Source organism: Sus scrofa, chromosome 6 (assembly GCF_054392235.1).
Source record: "Sus scrofa isolate SSC_HxYL_T2T_F1_AM1 chromosome 6, Sscrofa_HxYL_maternal_Yorkshire_Landrace_v2.0, whole genome shotgun sequence".
In the NCBI taxonomy this organism is placed as follows: domain Eukaryota; kingdom Metazoa; phylum Chordata; class Mammalia; order Artiodactyla; family Suidae; genus Sus; species Sus scrofa.
The window spans coordinates 2,327,302-2,344,761 of NC_139388.1; the positions used below are offsets into that span (position 1 = coordinate 2,327,302).

The 17,460-nt window shown below is 57.6% G+C and overlaps 1 protein-coding gene across 9 annotated transcripts in view; it reads left to right on the forward strand.

The window, feature by feature from the left end:
* The window catches only part of CA5A (carbonic anhydrase 5A), a 32,879-nt gene that overhangs the window by 6,234 nt on the left and 9,185 nt on the right, over window positions 1-17,460 (forward strand). For 2 of the 9 annotated variants that reach the window (XM_084959349.1, XM_021093675.2), the window contains exons 3-5: window positions 7,647-7,765; window positions 9,942-10,037; window positions 10,187-10,249. In XM_084959349.1, coding sequence (XP_084815475.1) covers window positions 7,647-7,765; window positions 9,942-10,037; window positions 10,187-10,249 — 278 coding nt within the window. Of the gene's footprint in view, window positions 1-7,646; window positions 7,766-9,941; window positions 10,038-10,186; window positions 10,250-11,329; window positions 13,001-15,902; window positions 17,010-17,460 lie in introns of those variants that run through there. The other 7 variants (XR_014805256.1, XM_021093676.2, XR_014805257.1 and 4 more) reach the window with 7 other exon arrangements.

A 17,460-nucleotide genomic window follows, 5' to 3' on the forward strand; every position in this document is an offset into this window, starting at 1 on the left:
GCCCCTTTGCTCAGGTCACCCCGACAGGTGAGCGCCAGGAACCCCGAGGGCGTTGCCCTCCACGTGGAGGTCTCGGGCGGTCTCTCCCACGGGGGAGGCTGGGAGGGCGCCAGATGAGGCCGCCAGCCGAGATGAGTAAGAGAGGTGGGGCCAGCGGCTCTTTCCAAGGAATGTGAGCGGCTGAAGGCCAGGGAAGAAAGGGCTGGCGGGGGAGGCCTTCTGGACCGGGGGAGCAAGAAGGAAAATACCCCGCCGTCCCACCCCGGGACCCCTCCCGGGCAAGGCCCCAGGTCCCACGCACGCGTGGTCCTTTTCCTAAGGGGTGACAGCGCGTTTCCACCCAGTGGCGGCAGAGGTGCTGACAGTGGGGTCGAAGGTCAAGGGCCAAGGACAGAGCCAGGGCCGCTGCTCCCTAGGAGACGCCTGTGCTCTGCGGGCCGGCTCCGGTGTCACTGCCAGCACTGACGGCTTTGCTGCTGCAGGTGCTTCCTGGTGCCGTCAGGTGCACTTTTCAAGGCATTTCATTCTCCTGGAACCCCAAGAGCTGGCTGCATCTCTCGTGTGTGGGAAGAGGACATCCACGGCCAATGGTCAACCCCGGGACAGTTTCCAAATCCACAGGAAAGGAGCCCAGCACTCGCATCTTGCAGACACTGTAGGGCCTGAGTCCAGAGAGCCCAGGTGCCCTGGGGCCGCCCCTCCGGCCCATGCAGCTGCGCAGAGTGAGTGGCCAGCAGGTGGCCCACCTCCTCTGGGGCTGGGGGCAGGGAGCATGGCAGGGTCACCGCACAAAGGGCCTTGGGGGCGTGTCCCCTCATCTCTGACCCTCAGCCTCATCCTCGTCTGACGCCTGCTTGGGGAGATTCCCGGAGGCCCGTGGGAGCGCTGGGCTCCCTGCCGGGAGAGGCAGCGGCCCGTCCACCGCAGCGCAGCCTCACCTGCCGCCACTCCTCCCATCAGAGCAGAACAGGCCACGGCTGTGCTTTCAGGCCCCCGCGAGCAGGAAATTGGAATCGAGAGCAGAGAACCCGCGCCCGCCCCGCCCAGCCCGGCTTTCTCTGACCACAGAAGACTCTGCATGAGCCCTTCCGGGGGGCGAAATGGAAACTCCAAGCCAGGAGGCCCTCGGTGACTTGTGACAGCCCTCCTGGAGGGCTACTTCCTCGAGGACACGAATGGGCCCTGAAGCCACAGGCCTGCAGAGGTGCCTTCCAGCACTGAAGTGGATTTTAGGCCATTTGTGAGGTTGGGCCTCTTATCCTCTACATGAGAACTCATGAGGGGCGACCTGAGCCGGAGCCCCGGAGGGCAGCGCCCACAGCCGGGCCCGAGACCGCGAAGCTTCAGAGCCCCGTGACTCCCAGGTTCACAGACGGAGCGTCCACCAGCTGGGGGATCTCTGGCCAAAGAAACCGACGGCAGCATGTAAGTCAAAGGGAGAGGCCAGGAAGGGCTTGGGGGAGGGGCCCCTGGGAAGGGACAGCCTCTCCAAACGCACTTCACGTGCCTGGTGACCCGCTGGGCCTAGAACCACCCGGATGCAGCCCTGGCTCGCGAGAGACCTCAAGTTAGCAAGTGCTGGGAACGGGCGCTGAGAGAGAAACTGAGTCAAGGATGGTCCCGCCAGAGCCGCCCCCACCTCCAGGCAGACGTCACCTGTGCATGTGCCCGTGACCCGGCAGAAGGAGGGGCCGTGAGCCACACCTGCACGGCCAGGGGGTGGAACCCACACAGAAGGGGTCCGGAGGGTTTCCCAGGGTGGACAGGAGCCGGGGGGCTTTGGGGTGAGGGGTGGAGGAAGAGGAGGGAGGGGGGTGGGGAAAGGCCCGGGGGAGGGGCCCGGGGAAGGCCGTGGGAGTTGAACCTGGGCCTTTGTGGGTGAGCCGCCCAGCAGGTTCCCGTGACACACCCAAGAGGGCCCGCCCCAGAGGCTGTGCTCTTCTTCAGGGCTCTCAGTGTCTGTCTTAAAAAGGCAAAGTTCTTAAACCCCGGCTGTGGTTGAAACAAAACCATCAGAGGCGACTGCCCCTCAGCCTCCAGGAACGCCGCCCCCCCACCAGGGTCCCCTCCTGCCTGGCCACAGCGGCCTCTTGTGGGCAGGGGCTCCCTGCCCACTCCCAGCACGTTTTCTCCTCACGAGTTGAGTTTGTGTCGGGTGGGGGCCGGGACGGATCAGCTTGTTGGCATTGGGTGAACCGGGCAGGTGTCCCGGCTTAAAGGCTGCAACATTCAAAGTCTGCAGACAAAGGCTCCCCCGCGTGGCCGCGGCCGGCACCTACCCCGCCGCCTGCCGGCCCATCTCCCCGCTCACCGCGCTCAGACGCTCAGACAACCTCCACCAGCCCAGCGGCTGACTCTGTCTCTCCTGCCGCTTCCTTCTCAGGGCTCAGCTGCACCCCCACCTCCTGGGGGAGGCCCTTGGACACCCGCCCCAGTTAGGTTCCCAGCGCACCCTCCACCTGCCACCACGCTTCACTCCGTCCACGACCGGCTCCCCGGCCAGCTGCCCCTGTGGCTCCCACGCTCAGGGAGGGGGCGGGCAGGGCTTCCGGGCATCACCCGCTCCGTCCCCCCGGCTGAGCAGAGGCTCGGGCACACAGTGGGAACTCCGTGGTGCGTAGTGGGAACTCCATGATTGTTTGTTGAATGAATGAATGACCTTTCCTTTTTAGGCTTTGTGGCGAGCTAACCCCTTCTAAAGGACACTTTCTTCAGATACCCTTATCCCGCAAAGTCTGTTCATGCAGGTCCTCTCTCGGGGAATAATGGTGGCTGTTTCAGGTGACTGCAAATCTCCGTTTGATGATGGAGGCGGTGATGGTGTGTCTAATAGCAGTAGCACTGCAATAGCAAGAGTTGGTGCTGCCACTGGTGAAGCACCTCCTGGGTGCCCGTGCCCAGGCGAGGGAGCCATCTGCAGGCACTGTCGCATTTGATGCTCAGCCTGTTCTGACCGGGGAGGTGTGATGATTGTTGTGAGACCATCTGGCCTGAGGTGCACAGGGAGGACCACCAGGGGGAGTCGTGCTTTGTGAAACCAGGGCTTGTGCACGAGTCAGCCTGGCTTCACCCCAGAGCCAGCAGGCGGTGGTCCCAGTTCGGCTCCCAGGGAGCGACCTGACCTCCCCGATTTCTGGATTTCGAGGTCCTGGGGGTGGGCACGTGCCCCTCGGGTTCTGACAGTGTACTGGCTGGCCACTGCGGCTCCAGCTTTCTTGAGGAGAATGACCAAGAGCTTCCTAACCCAGAGAACACAAGGAAAGCCTCTGCCTTTGAGCTCAGCGCCTCGGAACATTAGTTAAGTCCTGGAGCAACACCAAGAACAGGCTCATCCCCGCCCCCTGGTCTTGTCTGCAGTTTTGATTCACTAGAACATGGCCTGGTAAAAGCACCAACGCAAAAATAGCTGGCTCTCCTCAGCGGCTGTTGCGAGAACAAAGACAGAGGGACCTGGGCTTGCGGCTCACCGTCCTGGGCCTGCAGGTCCCCAGTTAAGTCTTGATGCACCTGCTCCTGGAGACTGCTGAAGGGCTGCTCAGCCTCCAGTCGGTGGAGTCTGGGGGCTGGCGAGCTAAAGGCCCCCTTCTCACAAAACAAGCTTCCCTTTTAATTAATTAATTTCTTAATTTATTTTATTTTACTTTTCATTTAAAATTTTTCTTCTTCTTTTTTTTGCTTTTTCGGGCTCCACCCAAGGCATATGGAGGTTCCCAGGCTAGGGATGGAATCAGAGCTACAGCTGCCAGCCACAGCCATAGCCATGCCGGATCCGAGCTGCATCTGCGACCTACACCTCATGGCAATGCCGGATCCTTAACCCATGGAGCAAGGCCAGGGATCGAACCCGCAACCTCATGGTTCCTAGTCGGACTCGTTTCTGCTGCGCCATGACGGGAACTCCCTAAATTTATTTTTTATTTTTTGGCCAAGTCTGTGGCACTCGGAAGTTCCTGGGTCAGGGATTAAAGCTGAGCCACAGCAGCGACAACACCGAATCCTCAACCATTAGGGCATGAAGGAGCTCCTGGGCTTGGCTTTTTAAACCTTTCCCTCGGGGGGAGTTCCTCTGACACTGTCTTGTCATCATGAAAAGTCACTCTGAGAGTATTTTATCCGGGGCTGTGCCCTTCAACTGGGTTCCTAACTTCCCTGGCAGGGAAAGCCGAGAATGTGGGCTGGACCGTCCATCAGGCCTGGGTTGGGGTGCCTGGGGGACCTGCGGGACTTGCCCTCTCGAATCTCAGTTTCCTCAACGCTAAATCAGGCCAGTCGCAGCTGCATGCAGGGTCTTCATGGGGGGTGGTCACAGGGGACTAGAGTGCTTGCAGGATGCCCTGCGTGCAGCAGGCGCTCCGTAAATGCTGGCCTCTTCGGTGGCAGCACTGGAGCTCCTGCCGACTGCCTACCAGCACCTGGCAGTGGTGTTGCAGATGGACGCAGGTTCACAGTATCCAGGACACATGAGACGCTAGCCGAGGACCAGGGAGACTCTTTACTCCTCCATCAGCCGCTTGGTCGCAGCGCAGAGACCTGCCACGGCAGCTGAGGTTTGTCCTGCAGGTGCTCCGGGAACACCAGGCGTGCGGCCAGGGACTTTGTACTTAATCTTTGTGGCGTTCCCATCCGGAAGGCCCTGGGAACCTCCCACTGTACAGGCAGGGAAACTGAGGCCGGGAGCAGCTCAATGTCCGGACTGAGATCCATGGGGCTGGAGGCACAGAGCCCACCTGGCCTCATGCACAAAAGCGGCGACGCTGGAAAGCCTCTGGCACTGGGCTTGGTCGTTACAGAGTCTTCCGCTTCTGCCTTGAAACCGACCCGTGCTAGAACTCGGCGTCTCCTGCACAGTCCGTTCTTTGCTCCTGAAGTGGGTTCAAGGAATGAGGCTGAAGAGCATCACAGCCCCCCGCTCCGGCTGCAGCCCCCTCCAGCCACGGGGCACCCCGCCCCTCCCCCGCCCCTGTTCCCTCCTGGAAGCTCGGCTGTGTGTTTCTGCTTCTCTGCGTCTGGTAGCAGCCCTGGGGGCTTATGCGTTTGTTGGTCCCCCTCCAGCCTGGCCTCTGCTCAGGGACAGGTGACCAGACTCCAGCCCCAGAAGGAACATTCTTGCCTGCGGCCTGAGGAGCCCAGATTCCAAAGCCAGACCCCAGGCACGTCCTCCCGCTTAAACAGGCTGCTGCCTTTGGGAAGCAGAGGGAGGCGGCTTCTGGAGAATTCTGGGGCAGCCGGATGTGGGGAGAGCATGGGGCCCTGGGCACCAGTCCTGCTTGGAGGGTGACCTCGGGAGAGTCTTCGCCCATCCCAGCAGGCCCACGCCCACCCTCTCTGATGGCGGCCACAGTGGGGGCGGCTATTTCTGTGTCGCTGAGGTCGGGCGGACACCCAGCGAGTGGGGGATTTACGCCTGTGCAGCGGGCATCCCTCTTTCGGACGTTACGTGGTATCTGCAGAGTCCTCGGATGCTTGAGCTGGAGGGGAACACCAGGACCTCTGGCCGGGAATCTGTTCTTTCATCGATGGACGAGTAGGTCCCTGAAAGGTCGCGGGGTGTGGGGTCACCAGCACGGTCGCCTTTCTGAGGCCAGGATCTCAGTGCGTCCTGCCAACTCTCCTCCTTTCTCAGCTGGGACGGCTGAGGCTCTGAGACGATGAGCAACTTGCTCCAGGTCACACAGCGACTGTGCTCACTGGTGCACAGGGTGGGGCAGGGCTGGGGGGCGGGGGTCCCGGTGTCTGCGGGCCGGGCCTGCAAACCTCCTGCCGTGGGAACCAGTGGCACAGAGAGCGCCATTGCCTGCGTCTCCCAGTTCGGTCAGTTCTTTAGATTCTGTTTTGTCCGGAAGGCACAGGTTTTGGTGTCAGACCCGGGTTCGAGTCCTTGTTCCTCTGGGTAGGATTACCAGCCACCACTTTAACCTCTCCTGATGAATCAAAAATCAAGCAAACCGCACAAGGACGAAGACCATTCAGCTCGAGTATCCTTGAAGGAAAAGAAACCCACCTCCTCGTGTTTTCACAAGAAAGCAGAAGAATCTCCGTGAAAGCCTGACCATTGGATCCCATTGGGCCCTCCCTGCAGACGGGCTCCTCCTTGCCTGCAGGGCTCCGGCTTCACCCTTGGTGATTTACAGTGTTTTTATCTGCTTGGAGGGGGGAGCGGTATTTCTGGTGTGTTTCTAAATCGAGGTATAGCTTGTGTGAAGAAAGCCAGAGCACCTCATGGTGAGATGGCCTTAATGAGCTCCAGACCAACACACTCCGTTTCAAGTGGAGAAAGACGGGGAGAAGCTTCCCGGGGTGATCAAGGCAGACTCGCAGGCTGCGTCTGTTTTCTCGCTTATATTCGGTGCTTTAAGGGCAAAAACAACGCAGAAAGCAACTCGAGCCGGTCGAATCGGACGCTCTCTCGCCAGCAGCCGTCATGTCACCAAGTGATTTCCCTGCTGTTGCCTCCCAGAGGGGTTGATGCAGGCACGGCCACCCCGGGAGCTCAGGCCGTCGCTCTGCCAGTGTCCTGCAGACTCACCCCAGGTCACAGCACGCTCAGCTCGGTCTCCAGCCAGACAGTTACCGTAACGACCGCCGCACGTGCTGATGGAAATCCGTGAGCAAAGCGCAGCTGCCCTTGGCCGCGCTCGGAGGCGCGCACCTCCCGACCCCAGGGGAGCTTGTTCAAATGCAGACTCCCGGCTCTGGCGCTGGGCCTCTGGCCACGCTGCCAACAACCCCACGGGTCAGAGCCAGACCCCTCCACGGGCGCTCCGGGCCAAGCCTGTTAGAACCGTCGCACTAACAGTTCTGGGGGAGCCCCCCCCCCGTCCCCGGGGACTCGGGTGACTTAGAAAGGAGAGGTCCCGTGCCAGCCGGACGTATGGTGAGGCCAGGGCGAGGAGGGGCTGCCCTGGTGGGAAAGGGTCAGCCCTGGAGGGAAAGGTCAAACCTTAGAGCCCAGCGTTTGCGTAAACATCTTGCTCTCATCATTACAGCTTATGAAAGTATTTGGTGAAATACTTTAATATTATTCTATTCTAAAGATGTCTTTTTTTCATGAAAGGCAAGTCTGGCAGGCATCTCAGAAGTGGGTTTTTCGGAGTTCCCGTCGTGGCGCAGTGGTTAACGAATCCGACTAGGAACCATGAGGTTGCGGGTTTGGTCCCTGCCCTTGCTCAGTGGGTTAATGATCCAGCGTTGCCGTGAGCTGTGGTGTAGGTTGCAGACGCAGCTCGGATCCTGCGTTGCTGTGGCTCTGGCGTAGGCCGGTGGCTACAGCTCCGATTCAACCCCTAGCCTGGGAACCTCCATATGCCGCGGGAGCGGCCCAAGAAATAGCAACAACAACAACAACAACAACAACAAAAAACAAAAAACAAACAAACAAAAAAAAGAAGTGGGTTTTTCTCTGCCTTCTTGTTCCCTGCACAGGGCTGAGGCCGCTACCGCCACCCGGTGGCAGCACCTGGCTCTGCATCACTCCCACGTCCCTGTGAGCCTGACCGGCCCCTAGGCCAGACCAGACCCCAGCTTTGAGTGTGTCATTGTGGCAGGACGTCACTCTCTCCAGAGGGACATTGCGTGGCCCCACGGTAGATGTCACAGCAACACCACGGTCCAACAAACAGACTCACACGCCCCGTTTCACTTTCCAGGAATCAGCGGTGGGCCCCTGGAGAACCCCTACAGACTAAAGCAGTTCCACTTCCACTGGGGAGCAGTGGACGAGTGGGGCTCCGAGCACACAGTGGAGGACCACGCGTACCCCGCCGAGGTGAGGAGCCCCGTTCTCGCAGCTAGTGGGGGGGGGCTCCCCTGTGCCAGGCTCGGATCAAGCATCCTGGCTTCCCAGAAAGAAGGATTTCCTGGGACGTGGGCCTCCCAGTGCTCAGACCAGAACAAGGGGCCACCCCACCTGTTCAACCTCACGACTGTTCTGAGGGGAGGCTACTCTTAGCACTGTCATTTCACAGAAGAAGAGACTGGAGTTCAGAGTGGTGGTGTAACTTGCCAAACTCTGCAGCTGGGCTTTAAGAGCAGAGTCTGGGCCCTGAGCTCTCACTTCCATGACACTTGCAGCTGGTCAGTCAGGGCCGAGCAGCTTCCTCCTTCAGGGTGTCGGAGACCTTTGACTGACAGCAGAAAATCTTTACGGGAGCTCCCGTCGCGATGCAGTGGCCAATGAATCCCACTAGGAACCATGAGGTTGCAGGTTCAATTTGGCCTCGCTCCGTGGGTTAGGGATCTGGCATTGCCCTGAGCTGTGGTGTAGGTCGCAGATGTGGCTCGGATCCCGCGTGGCTGTGGCTCTGGCGTAGGCTGGTGGCTACAGCTCCGATTAGACCCCTAGCCTGGGAACCTCCATATGCCATGGGTGTGGCCCTAGAAAAGGCAAAAAAAAAAAATCTTTCCAATAGAAATTATTGTCTGGAAGTGATATTTGCAGCGTTCCAGAATGAGAGCCAGTAAGGAAAATTGAGTAGAGATAAAAGTCAGCAACATGGTTTTGCTAATTATGGGGTAGAAAGCGGGGCTTTATCAATGCGCCCCAATATTCTGTTATGAAATTTTTCCAACAGACAAAAAAAAAATGCAAACAACTGTATGGGGAGAACCCATGAGCCTGCCCCCGCCCCGGATCGTAGGGTTGACATTGGCCGTGTTCACTTTATCGCACCTCCCCCACCCCGCTTCCACCTGCCAGCCACCTGGCTTTTTGATGCATTTCAAGTTCTGGAATGTTTTTGTCACCGTTGTGACAGAAGTCACACTGTGGTTAAAACAAGACCAACGTCCGTCACACTAAAAAGTCAAAGTCACTGTTGTCACACAGCCAGAGGTAGCCTCTGGGGATGGGTCCTAATTAGGGAATTCCATCTATTATTATAATTGTCTGCATTTTTACAAATATGGCAAAATGAAGGAACAGGGGCTTGCAACACCCTCACTCTGAATGAACCGCGCGCCTCTTAGTAACTGAGCACCTGTACCTCGGTGTTTAAGGAGATGTTTGCGCAGGGGAGTTTGTTGCAATCTGCTAGTGCAGAAGCAGGATCAGAGCCGGGGCCCCCAGGGCCGTGTCTGAGGCCAAGGGGGCAGGGGGCAGGGGGCAGCGTCGGCCTGGCCTTGCCTCTGGCCCACTGGGCTTTGGAAGGCCAAGCCTGCTCCAGAGGGCGGCTCTGTGAAAGAGACAGCTGGGGCCAGGGCCTCGGGCCCAGCTGTCCCTGTTTCTGGAGGACCACATGGGATAGGCTGAGCTAGGGGAGGCCAGGGAGAGCCCACATCAGCCTCAGAGTCCCCGGTGGGTGTGGCCATGGAACCCAACAGCTGCTGGGAGCAGGGGGTCCCTGCGCAGAAAGGCCTCTGCCACCACTCACACGGTCGCAGGAAATGTGCGCAGACCCCCGGGCTCCTTCTAGGCTCTGAGCCAGACTCAGCAGCAGCCCACGTGCTGTCATCACACAGAAGCCAGGCGTCCTGGGTCCTGCCAGTGACCCAGGAAAGCCCGCCCCTCCCCCACCCCTTCTCCCCACTGTTCTAAATCCTCGTCATCTGGCCCGTTGCGCTTGGGTGTTTGGGCTTGGGAAAGCCACCAGAGGGGATTCAGGGCAAGCGCAGGACACAGTGACACAGGTAGGAAAAATGCCCCGGGGCCATAGTGAGTTAAATGTCATTTGTGGTTTCCCTGGAGTGTGGACACAACCACCAATCGTGCACCCGACCTGGTGACCCTTGTTCAGGGTGGACCGAGAGGCAGCAAATCAACAAGCACCCATTTCTGTCTTATAAACTGAAAGGCAGCCTCCGTTCTCTCCTGCTTTCCGGGGTTTGAGCGTTTGGCGTGAATTCACCAAGATCTTCAGGTGGGCATCTGGGGGCCGCCCGGAGCGACGCTGCCTTGTCCTCGCCGCACCATGACAGGTGTGCCTCCTTGCCCTCCTGTGTTGCAGCTGCATCTGGTTCACTGGAACGCTGTGAAATACCAGAATTACAGAGAAGCTGCAACGGGAGAACATGGCCTGGCTGTCATAGGTGTATTTTTAAAGGTAAATTCGCTGGGGTCCCACTTGCCTAGTGAGGAGAGGGGTGCGTTCTGAGAAAGACCTGCTTCGCAAGCCCAGTCCACTTAGAGTGACCTGTGCTTGTCACTCCCGTCCCCGCCTTGTCACGTGCTCTCTGCGGCCGTGCTCTGCAGCTGGGGGCCCGCCACGAGGCGCTGCAGGAGCTGCTGGAGGTCCTGCCAGACATTAAACACAAGGTAAGCTTTGCGTTTTGAGATCAGCATAACTGGAAAAGCAATATTGTTTTATGACTCCTTGGCAAAGAAGAAAAAAAAAAAAAACCAAAAAACCAAACAAACCAGTTTGGTGGAAAGAGCATTGCAGAGAGAGGCTGAAGCCCTCTCTGGAGCTGGACGCTGAGCTGGTTCCAGTCTCGTCTGGTCCTTGTGTCCCCGCTCGTGCCCGGCCCTCCCTCCTCAGTGTCATGGGGTTTGCCACGTTCAGTGGTTCAGGCAGCATCCTAAACATTTTCGCTCTGTCCACCCGCCAGGGGTCCTTTGAGTTACTTAATATTTTCCAGGAAATTCATCCACTTTTTACAAAAACCTTTAGACTTGTCCCAGGCAACAACATCCACTAGTGGGGGTGTTTGTTTTCACACCAACTGACGCAAGTTCCCAGCTACCGACCTTCAGGAACACCCACCTGCAAGCTGCCTGGCGCACTTAGGCTCGCCCTGTCCCGGAGAGCAGAGCGCGGGCGAGGGGCCTGCAGATACGCCCATTCCTGCCCAGCGCCCACCTGTCCGCCTTACTGCGCTCGGCCCCGCATGACCAGCATGGGAGCCCTTCCCCGGGACCAGCTGGGAAAGACTTTGATGGGGAAATTCCTGAAAAGCGCAGTTTATTTGTTCAGCACCAAACAAAAGAATTCCGAGAGGGAAGGAGTCTCCGAGGGTCCTTGAACGTGGGGACGGATGGCGCTCGGACCTGTCCTAACAATGGCGAGAGGGGCTCCCGATGGGAGCCGGGGGCCAGCCCTTCCGCGGCCACTTCGCAGGGCTGTTTGATCTGGGCTCTGCTGTCCCCTTGATGTTGGCCTCTGCCAGCCCCCTGGGACCAGCCCCCCCGCGGCCCCGTCTGCCCGCTCAGGAACTCGGCAGGCTCAGGGTGCTGGGGGCACATCCTGCCCCTCGCTGGTCTGCAGCCAGAGTCAACCTGCCGGGATGTTTCCCCAGTGGTGTCTGCCCCCCCGTGGGGCATGGTCGCCCGCCTTGGTGGGAAAGAAAGGAGTTTCCCTGGGGTGCTGTCTGCACAGGGGTCTGCTTGCTTCCACAGGCGGGCAAACTGTGCAAAATACAGAGGAAATGGTGTCGGCGGGACCCGTGGAGGAGACGCCTGGGCCCGGCTCTGGTCCTGACGCCCGTCCCCGAGCCTCGGTCTCCTCACCTGAAAAACAGGCGTTTCCGTCTCAAGAGAGAAAGGGGAGTTCCCGTCGTGGCACAGTGGCTCACGAATCTGACTAGGAACCATGAGGTCGCGGGTTCGATCCTTGGCCTCGCTCAGTGGGTTAAGGATCCAGCGTTGCTGTGAGCTGTGGTGTAGGTCACAGACGTGGCTCAGATCCCGTGTTGCATGGCTGTGGCGTAGGCCGGCGGCTACAGCTCCAGTTAGACCCCTAGCCTGGGAACCTCCATATGCCTTGGGTGTGGCCCTAAAAAGCAAAAAAAAACCAAAACACGAAAAAATAGAGAAAGGCCGCCCTTGGAGGGCAGGGGTCTGTGCTTCCTGGGTCAGGGTGTGGTCAACTCTAGTCCTTGGTCATAGTCTGTGCCCCTTCCTGGGCTCCCCCAACGTCCGGGGTGACTTGAGATTTTCCGCATTACGAGTGACCCTGGGCGTTCCCTAGTGGCCTAGTGGTTAAGGATCCAGTGTGGTCACTGCCGTGCTGGGTTCAATGCCTGGCCTGGAAACTTCCGCATGCCCTGGGTGCAGCCAAAAAAAAAAAAAGTGTAATATTTTTTTGGTGCACAGTGGAAAACACTCTGGAAGTTCCTCAAAAAATTAAACATAGAATTATCATGGGATCCAGCATTTCTACGTCTGGGTATATCCTCAAAATTATTAAAAGTGAGGTCTTGAGATATTTGTACACCATGTTCATAGCAGCACTACTCACAGCCGCCAAGAGGTAAAGCAACCCAGCTGCCCTTGATAGATGATGGATAAGCAAAATGGGGTCCATCCATACCGTGGAACATTACTCAGCTCTGAAAAGGCAGGGGCGATCCTGACACCTGCTACAGCATGGCTGGAACTTGAGGACATTGTGCCAAGTGACGTTAGGCGGTCACAAAAGCCACACAGCCTGCATTATTCCACGGATGCGCGGTCCCTAGATTCACAGAAGTAGATGGTGGCTGCTGGGGGACTAGGGGAGGGGAGGGAGCGTGTGTTTAATGGGGACAGAGTTTCGGGCTGAAGTGTCTAAAAATGTGGAGGGGACGATGGTGATGATTACACGCCAGCGTGCACGTACTTACTGGCCCTGAACCGTGCCCTTAAAAATGGTTAAGATAGTCGATTTTACGTTGTGTGCGATACTTGACCTCAACCTTTAAAAGAGTGATTGTTTCACAGCCAAGCCCTACAAAAATGCAAAATTTAAGAGAAAGATTATGAGCCTGTGGTGAGCGTCCGTTCTCTGGGTGGAGGGGTCATTTCCTGTTGTCATGGTTTCCAAATCCGTGGCCACAGCCTTTATCTCAAGGACGCGCCTCCTCCAGGCCGGGAGCTAAAGCGAGCGCCCTGCCCTCCCCGGCCCCCCTGACTCCACCCGCCCCCCGCTCCCAGGACTCGCGGGCGGCCCTGGGCCCCTTCCAGCCCTCCTGCCTGCTGCCCACCTGCCGAGATTACTGGACGTACCCGGGCTCCCTGACCACGCCCCCGCTCTCCGAGTCCGTCACCTGGATCATCTATAAGAAGCCCATTGAGGTGGCTCAGGACCAGGTGAGCGCTGCCTGTGACCAGCACACAGGACCGCCTGGGGACGCCTACGCTTTGTCGGTGTCACTAAGACAGGGTGGGCCACAGCCTTGCCGAGGTTCATGCTTTGGTGCTTTTTAGATGTTCTGCATGATAGAATTTTCCAACTGCAATGGGAGCTTGCTGGGATTGGACAGAAGCGTCTGATATCATCGCTCTCTTTCTGACCCTGAGATAGTGCCACGTGAGAGCAAGTCAGACAGAGGAGGAGGACAGAGCCAAGACAGGAAGGGAGGGAAGGTGGGGCGGGGGCGGGGGCAGTTATGTGCCTCGGCTCCTAGTCTTAGCGGTCAGACTCAGCATGGCAAGCCTCCCTGGGGACAAGTGCTTGGGCCAGGCCAGGGCCTGCTCTTTGATGGACAGTGGGATCAGGCTACTTCAAAGAGCAGAAGCGACATTCTAACTGGGACCTGGGTCCTTGCCCGTGCTGGGACCTTAGCGAGCATCTGCAGGTGACCCAAATACCAAGGAAGCGATGTCGGAGATGAGGGTCTTGGCGAGATGTTCAAGACTGAGGATTGATGAGGAGAAGAGAAGATTCTAGGGTCCGTCCGTTGTCTTTGGCTGATGGGACAGTAAGAAATCGAGACTGCAGGGGGTTTTCTCTCACGCGGTGCTAGGAAGCTCTGCGACTATATACAGTGAGAGAAAATGCCGGGAGGATTGTATTCGTCACCTGTCGCTGCAAAATGCTGCGTAACAAAACACCCCCCCCCCCGAATCAATGGCTTATAAGAAGAATTTATTTTTCCTGCTGATGGGTCTTTGGGGGGTGGGAGAATCTATTTTAGGCTGTGATTGGGGGTTGGGTCAGGCCCTGGGTCTTTCATATTTCTTGGCCCTGTGGTCATCCAGGACTGCTTCTCATGGCAAATGGCAGGAAGGCAAAAGATAAGCCTCTGTCTGCTCACATCCTGTTGGCCAAAGCAAGTTACCATGGCCAGGCCAAGGCCAGCGGGGCAGGGAGGAGGTGCGGGATGGTTTGCCATGTGATGCCCGGGGCCGAATGCACCTGCGTGTGCTGAGAATTTCTGGCTGTCCCAAGGTCTGCAGTGGTTCCAAGTTTTTTTCTCTCCCTTATGTAAATATTTGACTTTTTTCTAAAACAAGTAGATACTTCGTGTATCTTTTTTTTTTTTTCATTCAAGTATCTTTTTCTCTGGAAATCTCAAGCATCTAGAGAATGTCTGTCTGTCTCGGGCAGAGTTGAGAGTGACAAGTAGGCAACTAGCAGGCTCCACTCTCCCACCTTCTACCCAGGGCAGACATTTCAAATCGATCCCAGCAGCATCCATCACCTCGGCTTCCGCTGTCTGCTCTCTGAGGGCTCAGGTGAGCTCTCAGAGGTCCTTCCAGCCTTTTGATTCTGTCAGGTGTCCTCTTATTTAAAAGTCACAGGATTTGGAGTTCCCATCGTGGTGCAGTGGTTAATGAATCCGACCAGGAACCACGAGGTTGTGGGTTCAATCCCTGGCCTCGCTCAGTGGGTGAAGGATCCAGCATTGCCGTGAGCTGTGGTGTAGGTCGCAGACCAGCTCAGATCCCGCGTTGGCTATGGCTGTGGTGTAGGATGGCAACAACAGCTCCGATTTGACTCCTAGCCTGGGAACCTCCATATGCCGTGGGAGCGGCCCTGGGAAAAGCAAAAAGACAGAAAAGCAAACCAAAAAAATGAAAATAAAAATAAAAGTCACGGGGCGATGCTATTTGTTTTGAAAGGCGGAAGGCGAGAGGTCCCTACACATCTGCCCCCCTCCCCCCAAAGCAGAGCTCTTACAGATGTGGTTGGAAATGGCCCCTGTCACCTAATGCACATGTCATAAGCCCCCACTAGCTCTCAGAAGTTGCAGCAGGAGAGGGTGGGCGACTAGGGGGGAGGGTGACAGAAGCAGGAAGCAGCCCCTGCCCACTGCTCTCTGCAGGAAAATAGAAACGTAAGTCAGCAGTGAGTGACTGAGCAGCGAGTGTTGATGACACCGAGTCGCAGAGCACCGCCGTCCTCAGGGCCTGGGGAGGCCACGCGTGCACCCCTTGGGTGGCGCGGCGGATCCTGCCAGGTGCCGGAGGGGAGCTGCGTCTCTGGGAGTCAGCGCCAGTGCAAACAGGTGCACCCAGGTGGGCAGACAGTGCTAGAGAGCTGGGCTGCGCGTGCACCCCACCCCGCGCCCCTGCAGGGCGCTCCATCCACCTCTCAGACGGAACCTGCTCGCGAGGCGGTCCCTGTGCAGAGAGCGTCCCAGTCCTGGGTGTGAGGAAGGGTGAGGGTTATTCTCCCAGAGCACGTGGTGTATTCCAGGGACCGATGGGATGATCCATAAAAAAAACGGGCTTTTAGTTCCTGCAGGGCAAAGGGCGCCAAACACTAGCATTTGTAGAATAAGAATTAGTTACCCATTGCTGCGGAGCACCGGCTCCACAATTCAGTGGCTTAATGAAACAATAATCATCACGTCTCGGGGGTGCTGTGCGTCAGAATTGAGGTGGTTCTGGCTGGGGCTGTGTCTCTTGGCGCTGAGGTCGGGTGTTGGCTGCAGTTATCTGAAAGCTTGGCTGGGGCTGCAAGATGCGTTCCCGACGTGGCACTCAAGTGGCTGGCAAACTGTGCTGACTCTTGCAAACTAGGGGCCCCAGATCCTCTCCAGAGGGCTGCTGGAGCATTCTCACAGTGTGGCGGCTGGCTTCCCCAGGGCAGGTGGTCCAGGAGACCACGGAGGAAGCTGCCATATCTTTGTTTGGGGCCACCTCTGCCATGTTGCCTTGGCCCCTGAGTCAGTGTGGGAGAAGTCTGCACACGACACTCGAGGGACCCAGAAGCTGGTTCGCTCCGTACCTGATCCCAGCTTACTCTGGTGGGTCTCTGTTGCAGCTCGCTGCGTTTCGCACGCTGCTATTTTCTGCTCTGGGGGAGAAAGAGGAGGCCATGGTGAACAACTACCGCCCACTCCAACCCCTGATGAAGCGGAAGGTCCGTTCTTCCTTCCAGACCCCTGAGGACGGCCCAGCAGCCTGACCTCACTACATCCAAGCTAAGGGTCCAACTGACGACACAGTACTGGTTCCCAGGTTTTGGAGTCTGATCCTGTGTAACCTCTGCAATTAAAAAGACAGAAGGAGATCGTGATTTTAGCCCATGTGCTTTGCAGTCCCAAGGAAAAGAATCACTTCAAAGAAGCCCGAGTGCAGGAGCGCGTGGAGGTCTTGGACCCAGAGCATCGGGGCGGCTCACTGCAGCACAGGGACCTCAGGGGGCCGGCAAGCGCGCCCCCAGGCCCAGGCTTTCCCGTGTCCAGACGGGCGCCCTGTTTCTCGCGTTGTTCCCCAGTGACACAGAGACTGTCCCAGTTCCAAATTCCCGGGCGTATCTGTCTGGGGCTGCTGTGGCAGGTGAATGGGCTGATGGACACAATCCAGCCCATAGCAGCCACACGCTGGGGGCTGAAACAACGGAAACTTCTCGCTCCACAGTTCTGGAGCCAGAAGGCCAAGTTCAAGGTCTAGGCAGGGCCGGTTCCTTTCGGAGCTCCAGGGGAGAATCGCTTCCTCGCTTTCTCCAGCTTCCAGAGGCACCTGCTTCCTTGGCTGGCAGCCCCTTCCTGTGACTTCAAAGCGCAGGAGTTTTCCTAAGCGGTTGCTCAGACCTGCTGCCATTTAATTGCAGTCACGCTGGAGGGTGCGGCGTGGTTTCTCACTGTGGTTTTTTTTTTTTTTTTTTTTTAATTGTGGAAAAATACACGTAATGTAAAATTACCCCTTAGCCGTGTTTAAGGGCTCAGGGCAGCGGTACTCAGTACACTCAGGTTGCTGTGTAAGCATCGTTCCCTCTCCGTTGCTGTCCCCCTTTTGTAAGACTGAGACTCGGTCCCTCCTAAACACGAACTCCCCCGCCCCCAGCCCTCGGCACTCCCCCCCCCATCCTGCCTTCTGTCTCTGTGACTGTGATGCTTCTAGGAATTAAACTCAGGGGAGTCACACAGTCCTGGTCTTCTTGTGATGGGCTCGTTTCCCTCGGCTTGCCCTCCAGGTTCATCGCCCTGGGAACAGGTGTCCGTGTCCCCTCCCTTTCCAAGGCTGGGCGATGTCCCCATTGGCCATGGTATTTTTATTTTTGTAGCATTAAAAACACCCCCCTCTGGCAGCCGTGCTACAGACAATCTAATCACATTCTCTTCCAACATTACCCGGCTGTCAGATAAACAGTGAGAAACAGCCCGGCCAAGGAGGCACCTGCTCATCTGCCTACCAAGGTGCGGTGAGGAACTGGATCTCATGTGGGGGATAGAGAATAAAAATAGACTTACTAGAGTCCACCACTAACATCTGAACTCAAAGAGAACCTGTATTACGGACGTGGCTGATTTGGGGAGAGCTTGGCCGTGGTCCCCAGCCCCAGAACTTCCGATGGGATCAACCCCCAGAACTCTCTA